Consider the following 20,965-nt stretch of genomic DNA (forward strand, 5'->3'; position numbering starts at 1 on the left):
TGTTGACGGTCTTCTCGATGACTGACAGGAAATGGAAGGAGCGAGATGGGGCGGTAGTTCTTGAGGTCGATGGGGTCTGCTGATGGTTTCTTCAGGAGGGCGCTGAGTTCGGCGTGTTTCCAGCTCTCCGGGAAGGTGGCGGTGTTGAATGTGTGAAGAGCTCTTTCTGCTACTGACTGGTTGCGAAAAGACGGGCAGTTCCAAAGATTGATTGAGATGGAATGGAGAAATGACTTTGGGCAGGAATTTTGGATTACTACGTAGAACTACCTTATTTTGATGCATTTGCAAAAAGGGTTCTTGGATGGTTAGTGCTTGTAGTTCACTAACTCTCTGCAGAGAAGTAATAGCTACTAGGAAAGCAACTTTCCATGTTAAAAATTGTAATTCACATCTGTGTAAAGGTTCAAAGGGAGGTCCCATTAACCGTGTGAGAACATATAAATTCCACACAGGCGAAGGTGTTATTCTGGGAGGGATTATTCTTTTAAGGCCTTCCATAAAGGCTTTAATGTCAGGCACTCTGAACATGGATAGATGCTGTCTGTTTTGCAGATATGCTGCTATTGCCGCAAGATGCAGTCTAACAGACGTGTAAGCTAAGTTACATCTTTGGAGATGCAGTAAGTATCCTATGATGTGTTGAATAGACACATTTAGGGGATCAATATTGTTGTGACAATATATCACAAATAGTTTCCCCTTGGATGCATAACATACCCTAGTGGTTGGACGTCTAGCTTCTTTAAAGACATTCATGCAGTCTGGAGGGAGGTTCAGATATCCAAATTCTAGGACTTCAGGAGCCAGATTGCAAGGTTGAGCTGAGCTGGGTCCGGGTGTCTGATCTCTCCACGGTTCTGTGTTAAGAGGTCAAGTCAAGTCATAAATTTATATAGCGCACTACATACCCAGAGGGTCTCAAGGCGCTTAGGGAGGGGAGGAGGATTACTTGTCAAATATCCACGTTTTAAGTTGCTTTCTGAATGCTAGGTGGTTCTGGGTAAGGCGAAGGTAGGTGGGGAGTGAATTCCAGGTTTTAGCTGCCAGGTAGGAGAAGGATCTGCCTCCCATGGTGGTCTTGTTGATACGAGGTACCGTGGCGAGGGCTTGGCTGGAAGATCGTAGCTGGCGGGAGGGGGTGTAGAAGGACAGTCGTGAGTTGAGGCATTCTGGTCCGATTTCGTAGAGTGCTTTGTGTGCGTGGGTTAGAAGCCGGAAAGTGATCCTCTTATTGACGGGTAGCCAGTGGAGGTTTTTCAGGTGACCAGAGATGTGTTCGTTACGCGGGATGTCTAATATGAGCCTGGCTGAAGCGTTCTGGATGCGTTGCAGTTTTTTCTGGAGTTTAGCGGTAGTACCTGCGTAGAGGGTGTTTCTGTAGTCCAATCGGCTCGTGACCAGAGCATGGGTGACTGTTTTTCTGGTTTCGGTGGGGATCCAGCGAAATGTTTTTTTGAGCATGCGAAGAATGTTGAAGCAGGATGAGGAGACGGAGTTGACTTGTCTGTTCATTGAAAGTGAAGAATCCAGGATAACACCTAGGTTCCGTGCGTGGTCTGTCGGGATGGGTGCTTTTCCAAGGGCTTCCGGCCACCAAGAGTCGTCCCATGCAGAGGGGGAAGTACCTAAGATGAGGACTTCTGTTTTATCTGAGTTCAGTTTCAGACGGCTGTGTTTCATCCATTCGGCAACTTCTTTCGTTCCTTCGTGTAGGTTAGTTTTGGCGGTGCTGGGGTCATTGGTGAGTGAAAGGATCAGTTGAGTGTCATCCGCGTAGGAGATGATGTTGAGGTTGTGTTGGCGTGCGATGGCCGCGAGGGGGCTCATGTATACGTTGAAGAGGGTGGGACTGAGTGAGGATCCTTGTGGTACGCCGCAGATGACTTCAGTGGCCTCGGACTTGAATGGTGGAAGGCGGACTCTCTGGGTTCTTCCGGTGAGGAACGAGGTGATCCATTCAAGTGCTTTTCCTTGGATTCCGATGTTTGAGGCGCTGTAGAAGGGTGCTGTGGCAGACTGTGTCGAAGGCTGCAGAGAGGTCGAGGAGGATGAGGGCGACTGTGTCTCCATTGTCCAGTAGAGTTCGAATGTCGTCTGTTGCTGCGATGAGGGCAGTCTCAGTGCTGTGTTTTGCTCGGAAGCCAGACTGAGGAGTCGAGGGATTTGTTGGCTTCGAGGAAAGCGGCGAGCTGGTTGTTGACAGCTTTCTCGATGACTTTGGCCGGGAAAGGAAGGAGCGAGATGGGGCGGTAGTTTTTGAGTTCGGTGGGGTCCGCTGTGGGTTTTTTCAGAAGGGCGCTGAGTTCAGCGTGTTTCCAGCTTTCCGGGAAGGTGGCGGAGTTGAAGGAGCAGTTGATGACGTCTCGGAGGTGCGGTGCTATGACGGAGTCTGCTTTGTTGAAGATGTGGTGAGGACATGGGTCTGTGGGGGATCCCGAGTGGATGGAGTTCATCAGGCGGATGGTGTCCTCAGTGGAGATTGGGTTCCATTCGTTAAGGGTGTTCAAGGGGGGTGAAAGGTCAGCATATGGTTGGGTGGGTTGGTCGCCGGGATGGTTGTCGAAGCTGTTGTGGATGTCTGCAATTTTGTTGTGGAAGAATGAGGCTAGGGAGTCGCAGAGGGCTTGAGAGGGGGTGATGTCGTTTGAGTTGGCCGAGGGATTGGTGAATTCCTTGACGATGTTGAAAAGTTCCTTGCTGTCGTGGGCGTTGTTGTCTAGTCGATCCTTGAATGCTGTTTTCTTGGCCTTTCGGATTAGTTGGTGGTGTATGCGGGTGGCGTTTTTGAAGGCGTCCTTGGTGCTGGTGGTTGGGTTTTTTTTCCAGGCCTTTGAGGGAGCGGCAGAGTTTCTTGGATTTCTTAAGATCATCGTTGAACCATGAGGCCTTCTTGCTGCCAGGTTTGCTTTGACGTTTTTTCAGTGGTGCTAGGATGTCGGCGCTGTTGGATAACCATAGGGTGAAGTTGGTGGCGGCTTGGTCTGGGTTAGAAGAGTGGGCTGGGGTGTTATGAAGGAGCGATGAGATCTGGTAGATGGTGATTTTGTTCCAGTTTCTTTGCAGAGTCGGTTGGGGGTGGTTGATAGGTTTCGGCTTGTTGTAGGTAAAGTGAACGCAGCTGTGGTCAGTCCAAAGGAGAGCCGTAGTGTGGCTGAAGGAGACGTGATTGCTGGAGGTGAAGATAGGGTCGAGAGTATGACCTGCTATGTGGGTGGGGGAAGTGACCAGTTGTTTAAGTCCAAGGTTGGCGAGGTTGTCCAAGAGGGTGATGGTGTTGCAGTCGTTGTTCTTTTCAAGATGAAAGTTGAGGTCTCCCAGAAGGATGTAATCTTTGGAGGGGAGCGCGTGTGGAGTGATGAAGTCCGTGATGTCTTCACTGAATTTTACGCGGGGTCCTGGTGGCCTGTAAAGGAGGGTGCCTCTGAGTGTGGTCTTGTGGTCGATGTGGATCTGGAAGTGAAGGTGTTCAGAGTTGGCGAGATTGACGTCAGAGCTGGTTGAGATGTGGATGGATTTTTTATGGACGATTGCGATTCCTCCTCCTGTGTGGCCGGTGCGGTCCTTGCGAGTGATCTTATAGTCATCAGGGATGGCAATGGTGATGTCTGGGGCGGAGGAAGCGTTCATCCATGTTTCTGTTAGGAAGGCGACGTCTGGAGAGATGGTGTCTAGTAGATTCCATAGGTCAATGGCGTGCCTGTGGACCGATCGGGTGTTGAGCAGGATGCATTGTAGGTGGTTGGGGTCGGGAATCTGAGGTGTGATCGTAGTGGAGTTGTTGACGGTGCCGATGAATTTGCAGGAGTAGCAGGAGTAGCAGGAGAAAGGGCCATGGGTTAGTCCAGGAGCGGCTTGGACGCAGTTGGGGGTGCGACCGGGGTTAAGGGCAAGGAGGGTGGTGGCATCGTAGGTGATGCGGGAGGGCTGGTCAGCGCGAGGGCCAGGGGGTCTGGCGCTGGGCGCGGTCCAGGCGCGGACAGGCGTAGACGGGCTTACCTTTGGCGCACCTTCGGCGCGAATGGGGCGCGAATGGGGCGCGGTCGCTGCGCGTGAACGCTGCGCGCGGGAACTACTGTCATATATGGAGAGTGGAGGGGCGAGGGCGTCTCAGCTGGGAGGCGGGGCGGGCACACGAGCACGACAACAACAAACAAAATGGAGGCGGAGGGGGGAGCACAGCGGAGCGCTAGAGGTAGACGCGCTAGCAAACTTAAAACAGCACAATTACATACACAAAGCGCAAATTAAGCAAGCGGTAAACCAGCACACAGTAGGCAAAATTAAATGGCAGTCTTGAAAGCAAACGAAGCAATGCTACGATACCAGATGTCTGCAAGGGACACTGCGGGACTACAGTTGTAGCAGTGTGGTGTACCACGGCTGTCTGGCCCACGTTGGAGCAACTAGGATGAGGGTCATAGAAAGCTGCCGTAGTTTGCGTACTACTAGTGCCATGAGTGGTAGAGGTGGAAAAGCATACGCAAATCTGTTGGACCAATTCATCCATATTGCATTACCTTTTGACAGTGGGTGTGGATATCTGGCAGCGAAGCATGGGCATTTTGCGTTTTCGTGGGTGGCAAATAGGTCTATTTAAGGTTGTCCCCACATCTGAAAGAATGGTTGAAGAACGTGCATATAAAGTTCCCACTCGTGGGTCTGTTGCGTTTGGTGACAGAACAGATCCGCTATAGTATTTTGTACTCCCGGAACATGCTGGGCTAGGAGGAATATATTTTGAGGTATAGTCCACCTCCATATATCCTGTGCTGGTTGAGTGTGTGCCTCCCTGCTTCTGTATGTAGTACATTGCAGTCATGTCTGTACGGACTAACACTGCTTTGTTTGCTACTTGCTTCTGGAAAGCTTTTAGTGCTAGGAATATTGCTATTAACTCCAGATGATTGATATGGAGTAATTTTTGTTGAGGTGTCCACCCTCCTTGCATGGTGTGTTGCAGTAGGTGGGCTCCCCAGCCGGAGAGCGATGCGTCCGCAGTCAAGATTATCTGAGGAACTGGCTCTAGGAGCGGTCGTCCCTTGGAAAGGTTTTTGGTGTTCAACCACTGCAGAGCGAGGAGTCTGACCGTCTACCAAAACTAGGTCTTTTAAGTGACCTTGAGCCTGGTTCCATTGACGTGATAAGCACTCTTGTAGCGGACGCATCTGAAGTCTTGCATGAAGATGCAAGAGGCCATCATCCCTATGGGTTGCATGAACACTCGTGCTGAGAGGGAGTTTTGTAGCTGAAACTTTGTTAGAAGAGTTTGCATGCTGGCTATCCTTGCTGGAGTGGGATAGGCTAGCGCTGTTGAGGTGTTTCTTGCGGCACCAAGGTACTGTTGTACTTTGGATGGCTGTAGATGAGACTTGGTGTGGTTTATTGTGAACCCCAAGTTGTGGAGCAGTTGGATGGTGGCATGAATATGTTCCACGCATTGATTGTATGAGCTGGCTTTAATGAGCCAGTCGTCGAGATACGGGAAGACATGGATGTGCTGTCTTCGTAGATGCGCTGTCACTACTGCTAAGCACTTGGTGAATACTCTTGGTGCTGTTGTGACTCCGAATGAGTGTACTTCGAATTGATTGTGCTGCCCGTCTATTACAAATCTGAGATACTTCCTGTGAGCCTTGTGAATATGGAAGTACGAGTCCTTGAAATCTAGAGTAGCCAGGAAGTAGTTTTGCAGCAGGAGCGGAAGGACTTGGAGTGTGACCATGTGAAAATGGTCTGACTGTATGTATATGTTTAGCTGTCTGAGGTCTAAAATAGGTCTTAGAGCTGTCCTTCTTTGGAATCAAAATATAGAGAGTAAACACCCTTGTTTTGTTGGTGCAGAGGAACTGGTTCTATTGCACTTTTTCCTAGCAGGGATACTACTTCTTGCTTTACCAGTGATAGATGTTCTTGTCACATTGGACGCTGTTTGGGTGGTATGTTTTGAGGGGTGGGGGGGTAGTTAGTTCTAGTTGTTCTAGACAGTAACCTGACTGAATAATTTGTCGCACCCACCTGTCTGATGTGCTGTTGATCCAGGCAGGCAGGAAACTCTTGTAAAGGATCCTAAAACCGGACTATTGACTCAGCTCCAAGAAGAGACCACATGAGGCGCCAGCACCACCTCCTTCTCCAAAGGAGGACACTGCAACCTCTTCATTAAGGGTCCCTTCTCCACCACCTTACCATATTGTTCCTCCTCCTACACCTCCTCCACCACATCATTCACCTACACCATCTACTAATCCAGATGATGTAGACACAGATTCTGACGACATACGTGGGGGTGCACACGAGCCTGCAAGGAGTGGAATGTTGGGGGATGGGGGGTGGGGGGGAAGAAGAGTCATTGGGTAGGGGTAGAGGCAGAGTAGGAGTTGTTTTTGCCTCTGCCTTTGTCACCCCTGTAACCCCCTCTGGTATCCCTTAGTGAATGTGGATTGACCAGGGGTTTTGTAGGAAGTGGAGGGACTGAGGAGTAGCCTCTTGTGTTGCCTCTGTATGATGAGCGACGAAAGGAACGTCTGGGAGCTTGCTGCTGCAAGGCTCCCATAGATTTTGCTGTATCCGTCTTTATTCATTTTCTCTAAAGACACGTCAACATTTGGGCCAAATAAATGTGTTTCATCAAATGGCTGATTAAGGATGGAGTTTCGTACCTCAGGTTTAAAACCTGAAATATGTAGCCAGGCATGTCTACGTAGTAGGGTGCGGGTGTGGATTGCCCTGGAGGCGGTATCTGCAGCATCTAGGGCGCAACAAATGGAAGTATTAGTGATATTTTTACCTTCCTGTATTAGTTCATCAGCCCTATTTTTATATTTGTCTGGTAGGTGCTGCATTATGGACTCTAGTTCATCGTAATGTGCCCGGTCATATCTTGCCAGCAACGCTTGGGTGTTGGCAATGCGCCAGATGATAGCTGCTTGTGCCGGTGTTCGCTTGCCGGAGGAGTCAAGAAGCTTAGATTCTTTGTCTGGTGGTGAGCACGTGCATTAGACCCTACTAGAGAATCTAATTGTGCTGGACCTTCAATATAAACTGGGACTGCAGGGGCAGCTTTATATTTCTTCTCAATGAGAGGATAGAGGACCCTAGCCCTGACAGGATCCCTAAAAACCTCTGAGTGCTTGATGACACCTTTCAGCATTGGAAAATTGGCAGTAGACCTTTGTGTTATCAAAAGTGTCTAGTAGGAAATCTTCCTCCAGTGCATCGGTGTTTAAGTCCACCCCATGATATTGTGCAGCCCTTTGGACTAGTAGGTTAAACCCTATAGTGTCCTCTGGTGGGGAAGGTCTGGAAGGGTATACATGATATGGGGTGTTGTAATCATCCCATGGATTAGGTGATTTGGGCGGGGGGGGGGCGGGAATATTGGTGCATGCAGGGTAGTGTGCACCCTCACGTATGTCGTCAGAATCTGTGTCTACATCATCTGGATTAGTAGATGGTGTAGGTGAATGATGTGGTAGGAGAAACAATATGGTAAGGTGGTGGAGAAGGGACCCTTAATGAAGAGGTTGCAATGTCCTTCTTTGGAGGGGGAGGAGGTGCTGGCGCCTCATGTGGTCTCTTCTTGGAGCTGAGTCAATAGTCCGGTTTTAGGATCCTTTACAAGAGTTTTTTGATGGGATCCGGTGTAAAAATTTCTTCGGAGTGGGGCAAATTCTTTGGCGTCGAAGTTCTCGGCTCCGTAGGTTTTTGTCGAGTCGTTTGGCTTAGGAGTGTGCCCTTTTGCAATGTCTTTTACCGGAACCTGTTTTTTCAGTTCCGGGTGTTTCTTTGGCTCAGACGCGTGTAAACATGGCGCTTTGGGCGTTTTTTTTTTACTCAGCTCAGAGTGCAGTTTTCGATAAGCCACTGCCAGTCTTCGGCAGCGTGTGCTTAGGTGTCGGAGCAACAGTCGGAGTAGTAGAGGAAGATGGCTTCTTTTTCGGTGTCAGTATAGGATTGGCACCGGGAATAGGCTGGCTCGAGCCAGAGCCGCCTGAAGGCTTAGCGGGCTTCTTTGCCGGGCCAGAAGGTGGGGCGTGGGAAGCAGTGTCTCGGTGTGCAACCGGGCCCGAAGGTGAGGGTGTGACGAAGCCTTTTTTGAGGGTGTCGAGGAAGGGTTGGGGGGTTGACGGTCTTACTTACGACCCGTTGAGCTGGAGTGATTACCTCAACATCGGAGGATCCGATACTCTCTTCAGCGTGCTAGTGTTCTGGCACATCGACGCCCTCTTGGAAGATAACGTCAGGGATCGAAGCTGACCAGAGCCATATTTCTCAGAGCTAGTCTGTCCCAAATGGTTTTCTTGGAGCGGAATGAGGCACACACCAAACAGTCTTTGGCCTTGTGCTCCGGTGAAAGGCAAAGGTTGCACACCTCATGTAGGTCGGTGTGGGGAAAGTTCGACCCACATTGAGGACACTTCTTGAATGGCATTCTTTCCATGAGCCAGAAAGCAAGGCCTAGGTAGGCCCGAAGGCCTTTTATCGATGACCGGAATCGAAGTGGTAGAGAATTGAGTCGATGTAGCGCGATCAAAACAATACCATCGAACTGGGCGAGGATTGCGCGCCGAAGGAAAATCTGTTCCAAACTGGAGCGCAGGAAACACATCCGAGCCAGATGGCGGAAAAAACCAATCTGGGGATGGAGCCGATGCCCATGCGCAATGTCGTCCTAAGGAGGAGTCACCTATCTCATGACTTTCAAATAACTTTTCAGGACAACAACAAACTGCAAACATCCGGGCCCAACATAGGTGGCGATCTATGCACAGTGTGCAATCTGCAGCTCATATGCCTCGAACATCTTATTCCTAGAAACTATTTGTGAATTGCATTTTTGCACAAGCTAACTATACATGAATACATTTGTTCATGCAAAATATGCTAATCGTTTAGAAGTTCACTCTCCCTACAACCACTTTCCCATCTCCCTTCCCCCAGCTCCCCTCCAGACTGTAGAGGAAGAACTTTTGTCTTGGTCGGGAGTAAATATCCAACCTCTCTCAGTACAGGAAAAGATTAGAGAAGCACTGGTGAAATCCCATAAAACATGCAAGTTAGTAGGTTTGCACATACTCCTAAGCGCATTCCAACTCTGGAACTATTTCTAACACTAACTCCAGCCACAGTAAGTAGATCTGTGGATAGGTGGCAAAGTGTGGGAATTCAAACCCTACTATAGTTTTAGCCCTGGCATTATCAGACAGGTAATTATCAGAGCTCTTATATAATGAGATTACTACCATAATTTATCGCTGGACTTTTTCTTTTTTTACCGGACATCTAGATTTATGAAGCAACTTGTTCCATGGACCAGCAGATATTTTATTAAATTCCACACCCCTGCAATTTCTGTAAGGAAAAAAAAGGCTTGGGAGTCATTAATTCTGGACATGCTTCAGTTGCTGTGGTTTTCATCTAAGGAGTCATATTGTGCATGTGTGTATTTTTTTTATTTAGCTTTAGGTAATAAAATTAGCTCATGGCAATACAATTATACATTTTTCTTTTTTTAAGTGTTGGTTTTTCAGAAGTTGAGCCTTGTGAATACTGTTTGTCTGGGCCGGGAACTTTGGTTAAGAATCATTATTTCATAAAGAGTGGCTAGCCGTGAAACACTATTGTGTGACCAAATGAACCCACGTGCATAACAAATTTGATATTAGAGGACTGAGAAACAAACACAGACGAACACCAGTGTAATGGGATTTTAATCACTGTCCACAGTCTGGACACTGGGCAAACTGCATTAGAATATCTATCAGATGCTAAAGCTGGAAGGAGATGCAGGACTATTGCTGCCTGCAAGTCCTGCCCTTCCTCAAGTCACTTAGTCACTTTCTACAGAGTACCCATTATTGATCCAGGAGGGCTAAAAAACGTTAGAACTGCGAAGCATCTATAAAGAGGATGTATAAGCAGGTTGTAAGGACTAACTTTTTTCAGGAAATTTCACCACCCAAATGCATAAAATTACAGCAGAAGGCCCTTAGGATTGCGGAGACTTCCATTTCCTACAGTCACTGCTAACCCCTGGGGAATGTAACATTTATACTATGAAAACAACGCCATGGACAAAGCATCAGGTAACTAAACCAGACATGCATTTGTTTCTAGATGAGCAAAAGAGGGGAAACAAAGTAGCAGTACTATGGAGGTACACTGTCAGCAATGCATAACAATACATAACAAATTGGTACTCCTGAAACAGAAGGGAACAGGTATAAGTCTCAACAATTCATTCAATATACAACTGTATAGTCAGTGCATGGCCATTTTGTTTTGGTGCATCTCAGTGTATAGAGAGGCCTTGTACACAAGTGACTTACCTTTGGTACCTTTAGTATGCCTGGGTCTGGAAAGTTGAGCAGCATTTCTGTGCGCCAGTAGGTGGCACTGTGTGGCTACACACAGACACCATGCCTCTCTGGAAATGATGTACATAGACGATTGCGGCTCTACTTCTGTGAGCAGCCATTAGTTGCTTTCAAGGCTGTCTGAGTCATAAGACGCAGAGCCCCGATAGCAAATTTGTAATAAATTGTGCGCGGATTGCTAGACATGGGATCTTATTAAAAGAAATAGGCCACCCACAAAATGGGAAGGATGAAAGGGTCGGTGAGGAATCGGCAGCTAGACAGAGTCTCTACCACAAAGAGCACTACCAAAGTTTAACCCCTTCCATGCTGGGCCGATTTTTCTCGTGTGCTAGGCTTATTGAAGAATCAATGGCTTTATGACGGCCCCCAGCCGTCATGAGCACACGAGCACTGTAATGCATGACGGATGGGGGCCGTCATCAGCATGGAAGGGGTTAAGTAACATCTGACAGACTTCTAGCCACAGATGCCACACCTATTAACTAGATACCAAAAGTAATACCTAGTTGGAGGCGGGTCTCTATAGATTCAAACCAGAAAGTCCCGCAGGACAGAGCAGGCAAAACGCAAGACAATACTGTTTTGAGAATGTATGAAAAGATAAGAGATACTATGCATGCAAACACAGTGGAAGCAGCTTTGGCCCTGGTAGAGTAAGCATGCAATCCCGCTGGTGGCTTTTTTAGCCAATAAGTAGCAGACCTAAACGGAAAGCAAAATCCAGCGGGAGGTGGTTCTCTACAGCACAGCCTTGCCAATTTTTTACCCCTGGCTCCAGAGAACCCCACAAAGAGCTGATCGTCCACCTGGTGTTCTTTGGTAAGATCTATGTAAAAGCTCGGTGCTCTTCTGGGATCCAGCCAATCGAGTATCTCCTCCTTCCTAAAGGGGTGAGGCGGAGCACAGAACACCAGCTCTAGGATGTTTTGCCAGACTAGGAACAGTGCAACAACTTAGAGCAAAAAAAAGACACCAGTGTCCACATAACCAGCTTGTCTGGGGTAAAAGGTGATGTATGGATGGGTGACACAAACACTGTCTTGAGGGTGAGAAGCTGTAAGAAGCAGATGCGAGTGGCTTGAAGGGAGCACACAAAAATTGTCAAAGGGAAAGGGAGGATATAGAGGTTGTAAATCTTTCAAAAGTGCATAACTGAAGACTGAAAGAAGGAGGGCTGAGCCAGCAACTGTAAAATGGCTGGAAAGTACCCCTTAACCGTGCCCAGAGCAAAGCTTTGAAGGGCTATGGACATAAATAACTGTGCTTGAACCGCCGTGGGGGGTGGGTGGTGGGGGGGTCGGTCAGCCTTGCACTGCACCAAGCCACAAATCTGTTCCAATGACAGGCATATACAGTTTTTGTTGAGGGATGCCAGGCTGCCAAGACAATATCAACAGGAGGAGGGGCGTAGGAGGTCAGCTGTAGCCACTCAATCCCGAAGCTTGAAAAACCCTGCTCGGTCACCACTATCCGCTCAGGTTGGGAAGGGAGAGTAGTATGCCACTAAAGTCGTGGTCCAGTTTCCAACAATGCAGATCTTTTGCAGTCTTTAAAATCTTAACGTGGTAGGGGTTTTCCATTGATGTTCAGCCCACAGAATTCAGATTCCACCGCAGAGCTTACAAATGCCACCTTGCATGCTCGACCAGCAGGACGCTGGAAACAATTAGTCCCAGCAGCCTCTTAGTCAACTTTACTGAAATCAAGTACCGAGGTAGAGAGATCGGGATCATAGCCTTAATGCCTGTGACTCTTTCCCAGGGAAACTGCACGAAACCGATAAATGTTCAGAATGGTTCAGATAAAAGGGAGCGTCCAAGTCAGGTGTGATTTTGGCATGTTGATAGTGAACCCCAACAATGATAGCAGGTTCCCCGAAGTCTGGAGTTAGTTGAAGAGAAGAGTGGGACCACTGACCTCCAAAGATGCGCTACCACCACCATCACTTTTGTGAACACCTGATGGGCTCCGATAAGACAAGGGAGCACCACATACTGAAAGTGTTCCTGTCTCACCATGAACCATGGGTAGCGCTGGCGGGCTGACAGGACGGGTTTATGGTCCAACACCACCATCTAGTCTGCAGGGTCGAGGTCAGACAAGGTCTTGAAAAGTGTGAGCATTTTGAATTTTTCTTCCGAGGAAGGCATGGAAAGGATTCAGGTCTAAAGACTGGATGAATACCTCATTCCTTCTTGGGGACTAGAAAGTAGCAGGAACAACCACTATGTCCTACTTCGGACATAAGCACCATCAATAGCCCTTTGGGCCAAAAGAGCTGGCAATTACTGCCACAAAACTGATTGATGGAACCACTGTCAGTCGCTGGGGGAACAGTTGGAAAAAAAAATGAGTGGCAAAGGAAAAGGAAGAGTCGGGCGTAGGCCTTCCAAACGGTTTGCAGGACTGTCCTGTCTTAGGTTATAGCCTGCCAACCCAGCTGGCATATTTGGTCCCTGCCTCCCATCAAGTGGCCGTGCTCCAATAAGGACATGCTAAAGGGGTTTTGCAGGTGGAAGCTCTGGGTGCAGTGTACAGAGTGGTCCATTGACATTTACAGATGGGGAACCATGGCCTTGACAGCAAAATGGCTGGGTGTCTCAAGGAGGTGTGATTGGCTGGCTGTATGGAGGTACCATTGCCAAAGCCACGACAGGAGAGGTACAGCTGATGCGTTTGGCGAGGTGGGGGACAGAATTTGATAGAGGTCGAAGTTGCACCAACTCGACATCAGAGAGGAAAATTGGGGCCTAGTCTTCAGGCACTGATTGAGTCGGTATAAAGACATCGGGAACTGGTGTGGACCATGGTGCCTGAGGAAGAGTAGAGATTGAAGGCAGCTCAGTTATGGGCCCAGGGGGTAAAAATGGCGCAGACGGCAAACCCACTGGAAGTAACCAAGGTGGAGAACCTTGCAATTCTGTCACCCACAAGCGAGCCAGAGGTTATTAGTAAGGATTAGAGTATGAGCATGGCCACATGGAACTCTTCAATCTGATTATAAGTGTCGGACAGTTCTGGAAATTCTGGTTGCGCCACAAGCTGCAGGATCGGCTCTGAAGTCCATTTACTGAAGGAGAGAGCGAGACTGATGTTTGGTACTGCCCCAGCACTTTCTCAGGTGAGTGGCGGAAGGAGCAGAGGCACATAGATTTGTGTTTTTTCTTGGACTTACCCAAGGACTTGGATTGAGACGAAGATAGACCACTGGAACAACTCTAGCGACTTCTGGCTCTCAAATGAGAACGGGACCAAAGTTTGGAATTAGACCGGCTTTAGTTGCAGAAGCTTACATTGCTTGGCAAGGTGGAGTTTGCCTTGAATTATCATATGGCCTTTGGGTTTATCAACTTGAAGTCACTGCAGGCCGTACCAGTCATGGCACAACAGACATGTACCTAGGTGGGTATCTATCATAAACCCTTGTTGGAGACAGTGTTTACAGGGCTTAAAAACTAGTCGTTTTGAGAGTAGCCTGGTCACTTGCACCCTTTAAAACACGTTAAGGTATGGGTCTCAACGAGGTGCAAGGAAGATATTGATCAGTATCTGGTGGTACAGAAAAAAAATCTGACAGCAGTGTGCATGAGGGGTGCCTATACAGGCTCCACACATCACTTCCAGAGTTGAAACTAGGTCAATGTGAAGTGCATGTTGCTACCTAACAGCATGCAAAGGAACTGTTGAAAATTTTCCAGATACAGTCTGATATCCGGGCGAACAGGCTAGTAGTCTATCAGAAAGTTCAATAAAACGGTATTACACAACAGGACCTTACCAGTCTTATTAGCTTATGCATCCCGCAACAAAGCAAAGGCAGCTGGAGAAAATATCCAACTCAAGTCTGCGTTGCTTCACCTCATTCTTGCCAGTTTCTTAATTTGGTAACCAGAAAATAATCTTTAAACTTCCAGTATTCAGAAAGAGTATAAAGGTCGATTATCAAATAATAGTATTTAATACACCTACTTTCAGAAGATTTCGGCAAACTTCAAGTAGTGTCAGTGAACTGAGTTTCTCAAAAGCTGTGTTTCACAACGCTCAGCAAAATCTTCTCACAGCTAGCACCTACCCATGGACCACCCTGCATCTTTCAATCAAGTAAGACCATTCCACCTAATGAACACAAAAAGCTCTGGAGATGCACTTTAATCTTTCTTTCCTAACTTAGCCAACCCTGAAGATATGCATTCAATTGCTAAATGAAGGAAATCTGACCCAAAATCCTTGCTCGTACCCAAAGTGGCATAACACTTCAAATTCATGACTTGGTTATACAGTAATAGGTAATTAAAAAAAATATTTCTAGTGGGCATCACATTGCTCTCTTTATGCAGGAGGTAGTTTAGCTTGCATTACTCTTAAATGTAATTAACAAGTATTGCTTGAATGTTTCCGGTATTTCAAATGTGTTTTATCTTTTGGTTACTTCCATATCTAAGTGTTTGTTGCACAGATGCCACTGGCTCGGATAAAGAAATGGACCCAAAATACAGAAGAAAAAAGAAAAAACGCTTCATACCTTATGGATAAAAGGTGCATTGGCAGCCGGAAAAGAAACTCAACCCCACAATAGATTCATTTTAGCAGTCTTCCATTGGGCGAGGAAAGGCTGTTTTTGGAGGATCCTTTACCCGTTTTGCTGGATTTAGCGTTGCTTTTCTTGACCCAGAGCTTATATATTGGGAACCGGACATCAATGCCCCAATGTTCAGACCCCTAAAGGTTATGACTAATTGTCTCCTACCCATTGGCATTAAGTTACTTCTAAGTCCCTAGTAGATGGTATTCTGGATACCAAGTGCCTATATGTTGTAGTCCAGTAGTGACATTTAACACGGATTGTGCCACCCCAACAGTTACTAAGTGAAAACATGTCTCTAGGCCTGCCACTGCAGCCTAGAATGGTAGTTTTAAAACTGCAGATTCGACCTGGCAAAAAAACAAAAACAAAAAAACACCTTTGCCAGGCCTAAACCTATTTTTCTTTGTAATACCTATGTCACCCTTAAGGTTAGACCTAAGTGCACATTGGGCTGGATGCATGGTTTTGAAAAAGTAGGACATGTGGATTTAAGTTTTAAGTGTCCTAAAAGTGAAAAAATCCAAAGTTGTGTTTCACTGTGGGAAAGCTGGCTCTCCCATAGAACAGCACTGAGTTACATTAGAACACAATAACTTCAGTTGGAAATAGATAAAAATTTGGTTCTAGGGATTACATTAATTTCAATTCAAAATCTAAACTGAAGGTAAAGTCAGATTTTAAATTACTATTTTTAAAATGCAACTTTTAGAAGGTTGCCATTTTTCCGCCTAAAGCCTCTTGTAGCCCTCTAAGCAATAAACCCCAGTCGTTACCTGGCAACCTGCTTGAAGGTGTGAAATTCTCAGGAAAGGGAAACAATGTCCTTGGCTGGTAGGTTGTGTGTGCCTCCTATTGATAGGAATGTATTAAGGATAAGGCCATCTACTGTACCAGCTTCAAAAGGGTAAACTTCGTTATAGGCAGATTTAACTCCACACCTATGCCTGCCCCATCTATTCTCTAAGTAACCAGTGTGACACCAATCACAGTTTTGCAGCAGGATTTTTTCAATTCTCTACACACACTCAGGGGTGTGTCCAGAGCAGTGATACTGTGAAGGAAGATTATGACATCTTGGCTTTTGGCAAAGAGAAGCACTGTGTGCCTATTTAGTGTCAAGCCCCCAGGAAGTGATATGAGGTGGCAAATTGCCTGTCGGAATTTTAATCCTATTGATTAGGAAGTCTACTCCCCCTCTACCCGACCAACCCCTCCCCCCCACCACCACCACCCTCCAACAAGCTAGGGATAGGCTTTAAAGTAGAAAACCCCTGGAACCCAGGACTGACCATTCTTTCACCTGTGAAGAGAAACAAGGATTAGACCAGTTACTACCTGAAGCAGGACAGAAGAGGGGTATACAGGGGCTAGTTGGCTAGCCTCCTTTTAATCTGCAGGAACACAAAGCCTGAGGAATACTCCAACAAAGAGCCCAGTTTCAACTGTATTTGCGCTGGACCCTGCTGGTGGGTTCTGACAGATTGAGTCGAACTTCTCAAGTGTTGCCCAAAAGAGCCTGGAGTCCTGGATGGGGTGACTCTTTGAAATGCATTCTATTTTTATGAATTGTACTGGGAATTTTATGGTTTGGGATTTTTGACTCTGCTGTTTTAGTATTGATAAATGCTTTACACTTGTTTGGCTAAGCCGGACTCCACTGTGCGAAAACTGAGGACCAAGCTAAGCTTCAAAATAAAGTACCCTAACCTGATGCAGAATACTAGCTAAGGTCTCAGAAGTACCCCAAATAATCCACTCACATTCAGGTACATTATAGGACAAAAAACAGACACCCGTTACGAACTCAGAGGCTCTTTACCTCTCTGGTTTAATTGTCTAGTTAAGGGATGTCCAACATAAATGGCTAAAAGTAGAAAACCATAATCCAAAATAAAACCATAATCCAAAACACACTGAAAAACCTACAATATTTGAATGCCAGAGTGTAAGAAAAAAAAATCAAGTTTGACAGAGGACAATGGAAAGCGTCTGCACGCCTGGCTCCAACACCGGTCTACTACACTGGGTATAGAGGCAGCAACAACTACAACCCAACACGAATGGAGCACTGCAGCGAACCTCATGTACAACACTGAACAATTCACAAAGCCCACAATGCAAGTTCATAAACTACAAGCCAGGCACAACACACCAGGTAGCCTCTTACCAAACATGGATGATATGTGCCTGCAATCCAGACTCAAACACCTCCTTGCCACACTTCAACGATAGTCATTAGTTTACTGTGGCATGACTGAAAGACCTCTACGAAATCCACACCCGATACCAGAGGTTTTTTCACAACTGGCACACTATAACCCTACATTCTAATCATGCTCGAACAGTGTAGTTTTTTAACCTGGCCGTGTAAAAGCATTTCAGAGTTATGAACACGTAACAAATTCTAAATGTATTCAATTTGGACATCTTGACAATGTTAGTTAGAACAATTTACTTAGCCAATGCTTTTCTTGAAAATCTGGTAGGTCTGACATTACGTTGGATACCAATGGGCTCATTTGGCCAAAAGAGGAAGAGAATCTGCTGTACAATTCCACCCTTCAAACAGTGCAAACTGCAATCCTGTAGCAGATTATCAACAGAAACAGAACACCTAATATTAACACCATCGATGCTAGTGTTATTTTCCTCCTGTGCTGGATGATCTTTTATCCCATTGTTCATGACGAGCTCAGCTCGTCATGAGTGTATGGAGTTGGACACTCATGACGAGCTGAGCTCGTCATGAGTGTCCAAGGGGTTAAGTAATTCCACCGAACACTATTGAGAAGCAAGACTTTACAGAGCTTGGCTGTGTAATGCAACATAGTCTAACGAGGCCAGGAAGGCCAGATTTTTTCCAAATGTCCCAGGGACAAAACACTCCCTCATATTCATCCATTTCAGCGTGGGACTCCTGTTAGAACCCTAATTTACAGAAGTGTTATCTCCTGGTTCCCTAAAAACTAGTAGTTAAAGTTTAAATATGCATCAACTTTCTCTGAATGAACTACCAGTAACAGCAGAGTTTGGAACCCCTGCCTGGTCAGATTCAGCAGCAGTGGAACTACTCCCTCTGATTCATTCCTCAAGGTCAGATTCAAAGAAAACATTTCAAATGTGTTTCCAGGAGGACTCTTCAGCACTCCTAAAGATGGCTTATACCTGCTGAGAACACAGAATTATATGAAGAGTCGGTAGCACGCTGCAAGGCTCACAGTTACCAAGACTTAACAGTTAGCAAAGCCTCAAAAACATTTCTACTTTATCTTCCTGTAAGCAACAAAGAAATTCTGGCACAACATCCTACCTCCTACTGATCAGTACTAGATCACATACAAACGGAGAAGCAGCCGAACCAAGACTCAGCAGATAAATAATACCGTTATTATCATTAAAAATATGATAAGCGATAGCAAAGCCGCCCTGGCTGGATGTAATGCCACAGTGATTTGAAAGCAGTCAGCTTCTGGGACCTTCTGGGAAAAGATACAATACTAGTTCCTATGGAGGAGTTAAAAATCGAGGGACGTCTGATTGTCTCAGGTGAACCAAAAACCTTGTTCTCTAGTTAACTGAATTTCCACAGTTTAGGCACAAGCCATCACCTCATACCAGTCTGACCCATGATCTTCACATCTACCTTTCAAGAGTTCAGCAAAGCCTTTAAGTGTACTTGTTGCCAATGCCATTAGCTTCTTGCTTATCACCTACTGCTTATCACCTACTTTCCATCCGATTAACTTTCATTAGATGGATAGAAGTCGTGTTAAAGCAACATAATAGTCAGAATACCCAATATGCAGGTTGGATGCACAATTTGACCGTCATTTGATTAGACCATAGCAATAACAAACAAACCTTTACCTGGGATACGAAGAGTCCTAAAGGAATGTTTTACAGCACAACAAAATGGGCAATACTTCTCAGCTGAATCCACTGGGAGATCAAAGCTAATGAAATGGTCTTGCACAAACCAGAATGCTGCTCTAGTCAAAGTAAACTACATATGGCCTTCTGTTTCTGCAGATAGCCATCATAACACTCTTCTACAGCTCCAATAGGACTTGCAAATGTTAATGACAAATTGGTTTAAGCCCATACGACACATTCTGAACAAAGTGGCTCCAAAATAGTAATCGTACCATAGATCACCACCAAAATCTTTGAAAACCATTGAAGTAAATCCACCATGAGCCTGAAAAATCAGCAGAAGCTGCACCCATCCAATCTCTGAAGTGCACACTACAGAAACAAGTGCATAAAGAAAGCCACTTATATGGGGTAGGGAGGTGTCTGGGTTCGGAGTGGTTTGAGTGATATGAAAAAGGATTAACTCCTTAAAAAATGCAATTTGTCTTGAATTGCAGGAAACCTATTTCTTAATCACAACATTGAGAAAAATTAGGGCATTTCCAAATCATTTGAATCAGTTACTTACACAATTGCCTCTGAAACTCCCAAAATATGCCAGTTTGCGCCCCCCCCCACCCCTCCGCCAAAAACTTATTTTATACATCGAATTGACAGATTAGGCAATTAATGAGGACATCAAGATGTTGCTAGATATTTTTAGTTTCTCTCAAGAACTGATACTAAGCAAACAAAATCCTGTTTCGGAAACATTATGTGCAACTGTAAACACAACCCCACCCCCAGTCCCTCTATCCAGGAAAACGTCTGAAATTACTAGATCAAGGCCCAGAAGAAGCTCCTACAAAACTGGATCATTAGAAAAGCAAGATGAAGAGAATGTTTTTTTTAAGCAAATCGTTATAGTTAACAGGCATTATGCTCCACTGCATGATGCATCCTTGAAGTTTGCCTGAAAAGAGAAAAAGCAAAACTGCAGCAAATCTAACCTTGAAAGGCATTAGTACATGATTTTACCCTACTAGGCAAAGCAGGCAGATGTGCAGTTCAGTTCTCCCCCACCAATGATGCCTTAGGGTAAATGGTGCTTTTCATAAATTACATATCACATCAAACCAATTGATAACAGGGTGAATTTTTTTCAAACTCATACAAGTTACTTTAACCACAGACTTCAGATACGCAACAGTGTTGAAGAGTTCTTCCGACTTAAACCTAGTGAAATACTAGCACCATTTGGTTAGGTTTTCAAAGCTTCGCTGCACATTTTAAAACTGCTCTTTTATAAAAAAAAAGTCCTTATAATGTTTTGAGTTTCAGGCTTTAAGCAGCTCTTGGCTTCAACAAGAGTTTTTTGTCTTCATTTTAAACATTTTAAATCATCAATACACATCATTTTACCCAGACTGGAATATAGCAAGAGACTTTAATGAAGGAAAAAAAAACAAAAAACTAAAGTGTTACTTTGGAGGATGGAGAAATCAGTGCAAATTAGTGAACCAAAGAACTGGGACAGTATACATGGTGCCAGTGAGACAAAATCTTTGTTTGGTTAATATAAAAGTTAGTGTGCACAATTATGTAAAAAAAACTCACATCTAATGTGTAAATTAGATTAAGCTGGTGTTGGAGTGTATGAAAAGAACTGATACTCTTGTTAAACAGGTGTATATTCTTGAATGAATTAGAAGGCTGAAACCTTAGGCCCAAGTCAGAAATGATTATAACTAGTATAGTTGTTAGAAATGGTATAGGTACACTGGATTGTGAGGTTGTGATAGAAAATCCCATTAAAATTGTAGCCAACCGTGAGCATGCAAGCAAAATTTGAAATTGTATATATATTGCATGGCTCCAATCATTAAAAATGTGAATAATGTTACCGGCGCTGGAGTCGTCACTTTCACCTCCTCTAGAGCCGTAAGAACTACCACGTTCTGAAAAACAGTAAGATTACACTTTTTTGCACTTCTCATAAAACACTGAAAATGAAGTGCAAGAGATTAAGTCACTCCAAAAGGACCCGCTTCCCCCTCGAAAATCTAAAACATCCAGTTTGCGAAATCAAAGGCATAATTGTAAAGTCCATTAATGAATATGGCAAGTCAACCCTTTCACAAATGAA

General features: G+C 45.5%; 1 protein-coding gene across 3 annotated transcripts in view; it reads right to left on the reverse strand.

The window, feature by feature from the left end:
- The window catches only part of EIF4H (eukaryotic translation initiation factor 4H), a 221,967-nt gene that overhangs the window by 51,839 nt on the left and 149,163 nt on the right, over positions 1 to 20,965 (reverse strand). Inside the window, exon 7 of one of the 3 annotated variants that reach the window (XM_086954606.1) lies at positions 20,724 to 20,777. The exons of the other annotated variants lie outside the window; for them this stretch is intronic. Within the exon in view, the coding sequence (XP_086810732.1) occupies positions 20,724 to 20,777 (54 nt within the window). The remainder of the gene's footprint in view (positions 1 to 20,723; positions 20,778 to 20,965) is intronic. 3 annotated transcript variants of the gene reach the window in all.

This window comes from Lissotriton vulgaris, chromosome 2_1 (assembly GCF_964263255.1).
Source record: "Lissotriton vulgaris chromosome 2_1, aLisVul1.2, whole genome shotgun sequence".
Taxonomy (NCBI): Eukaryota; Metazoa; Chordata; class Amphibia; order Caudata; family Salamandridae; genus Lissotriton; species Lissotriton vulgaris.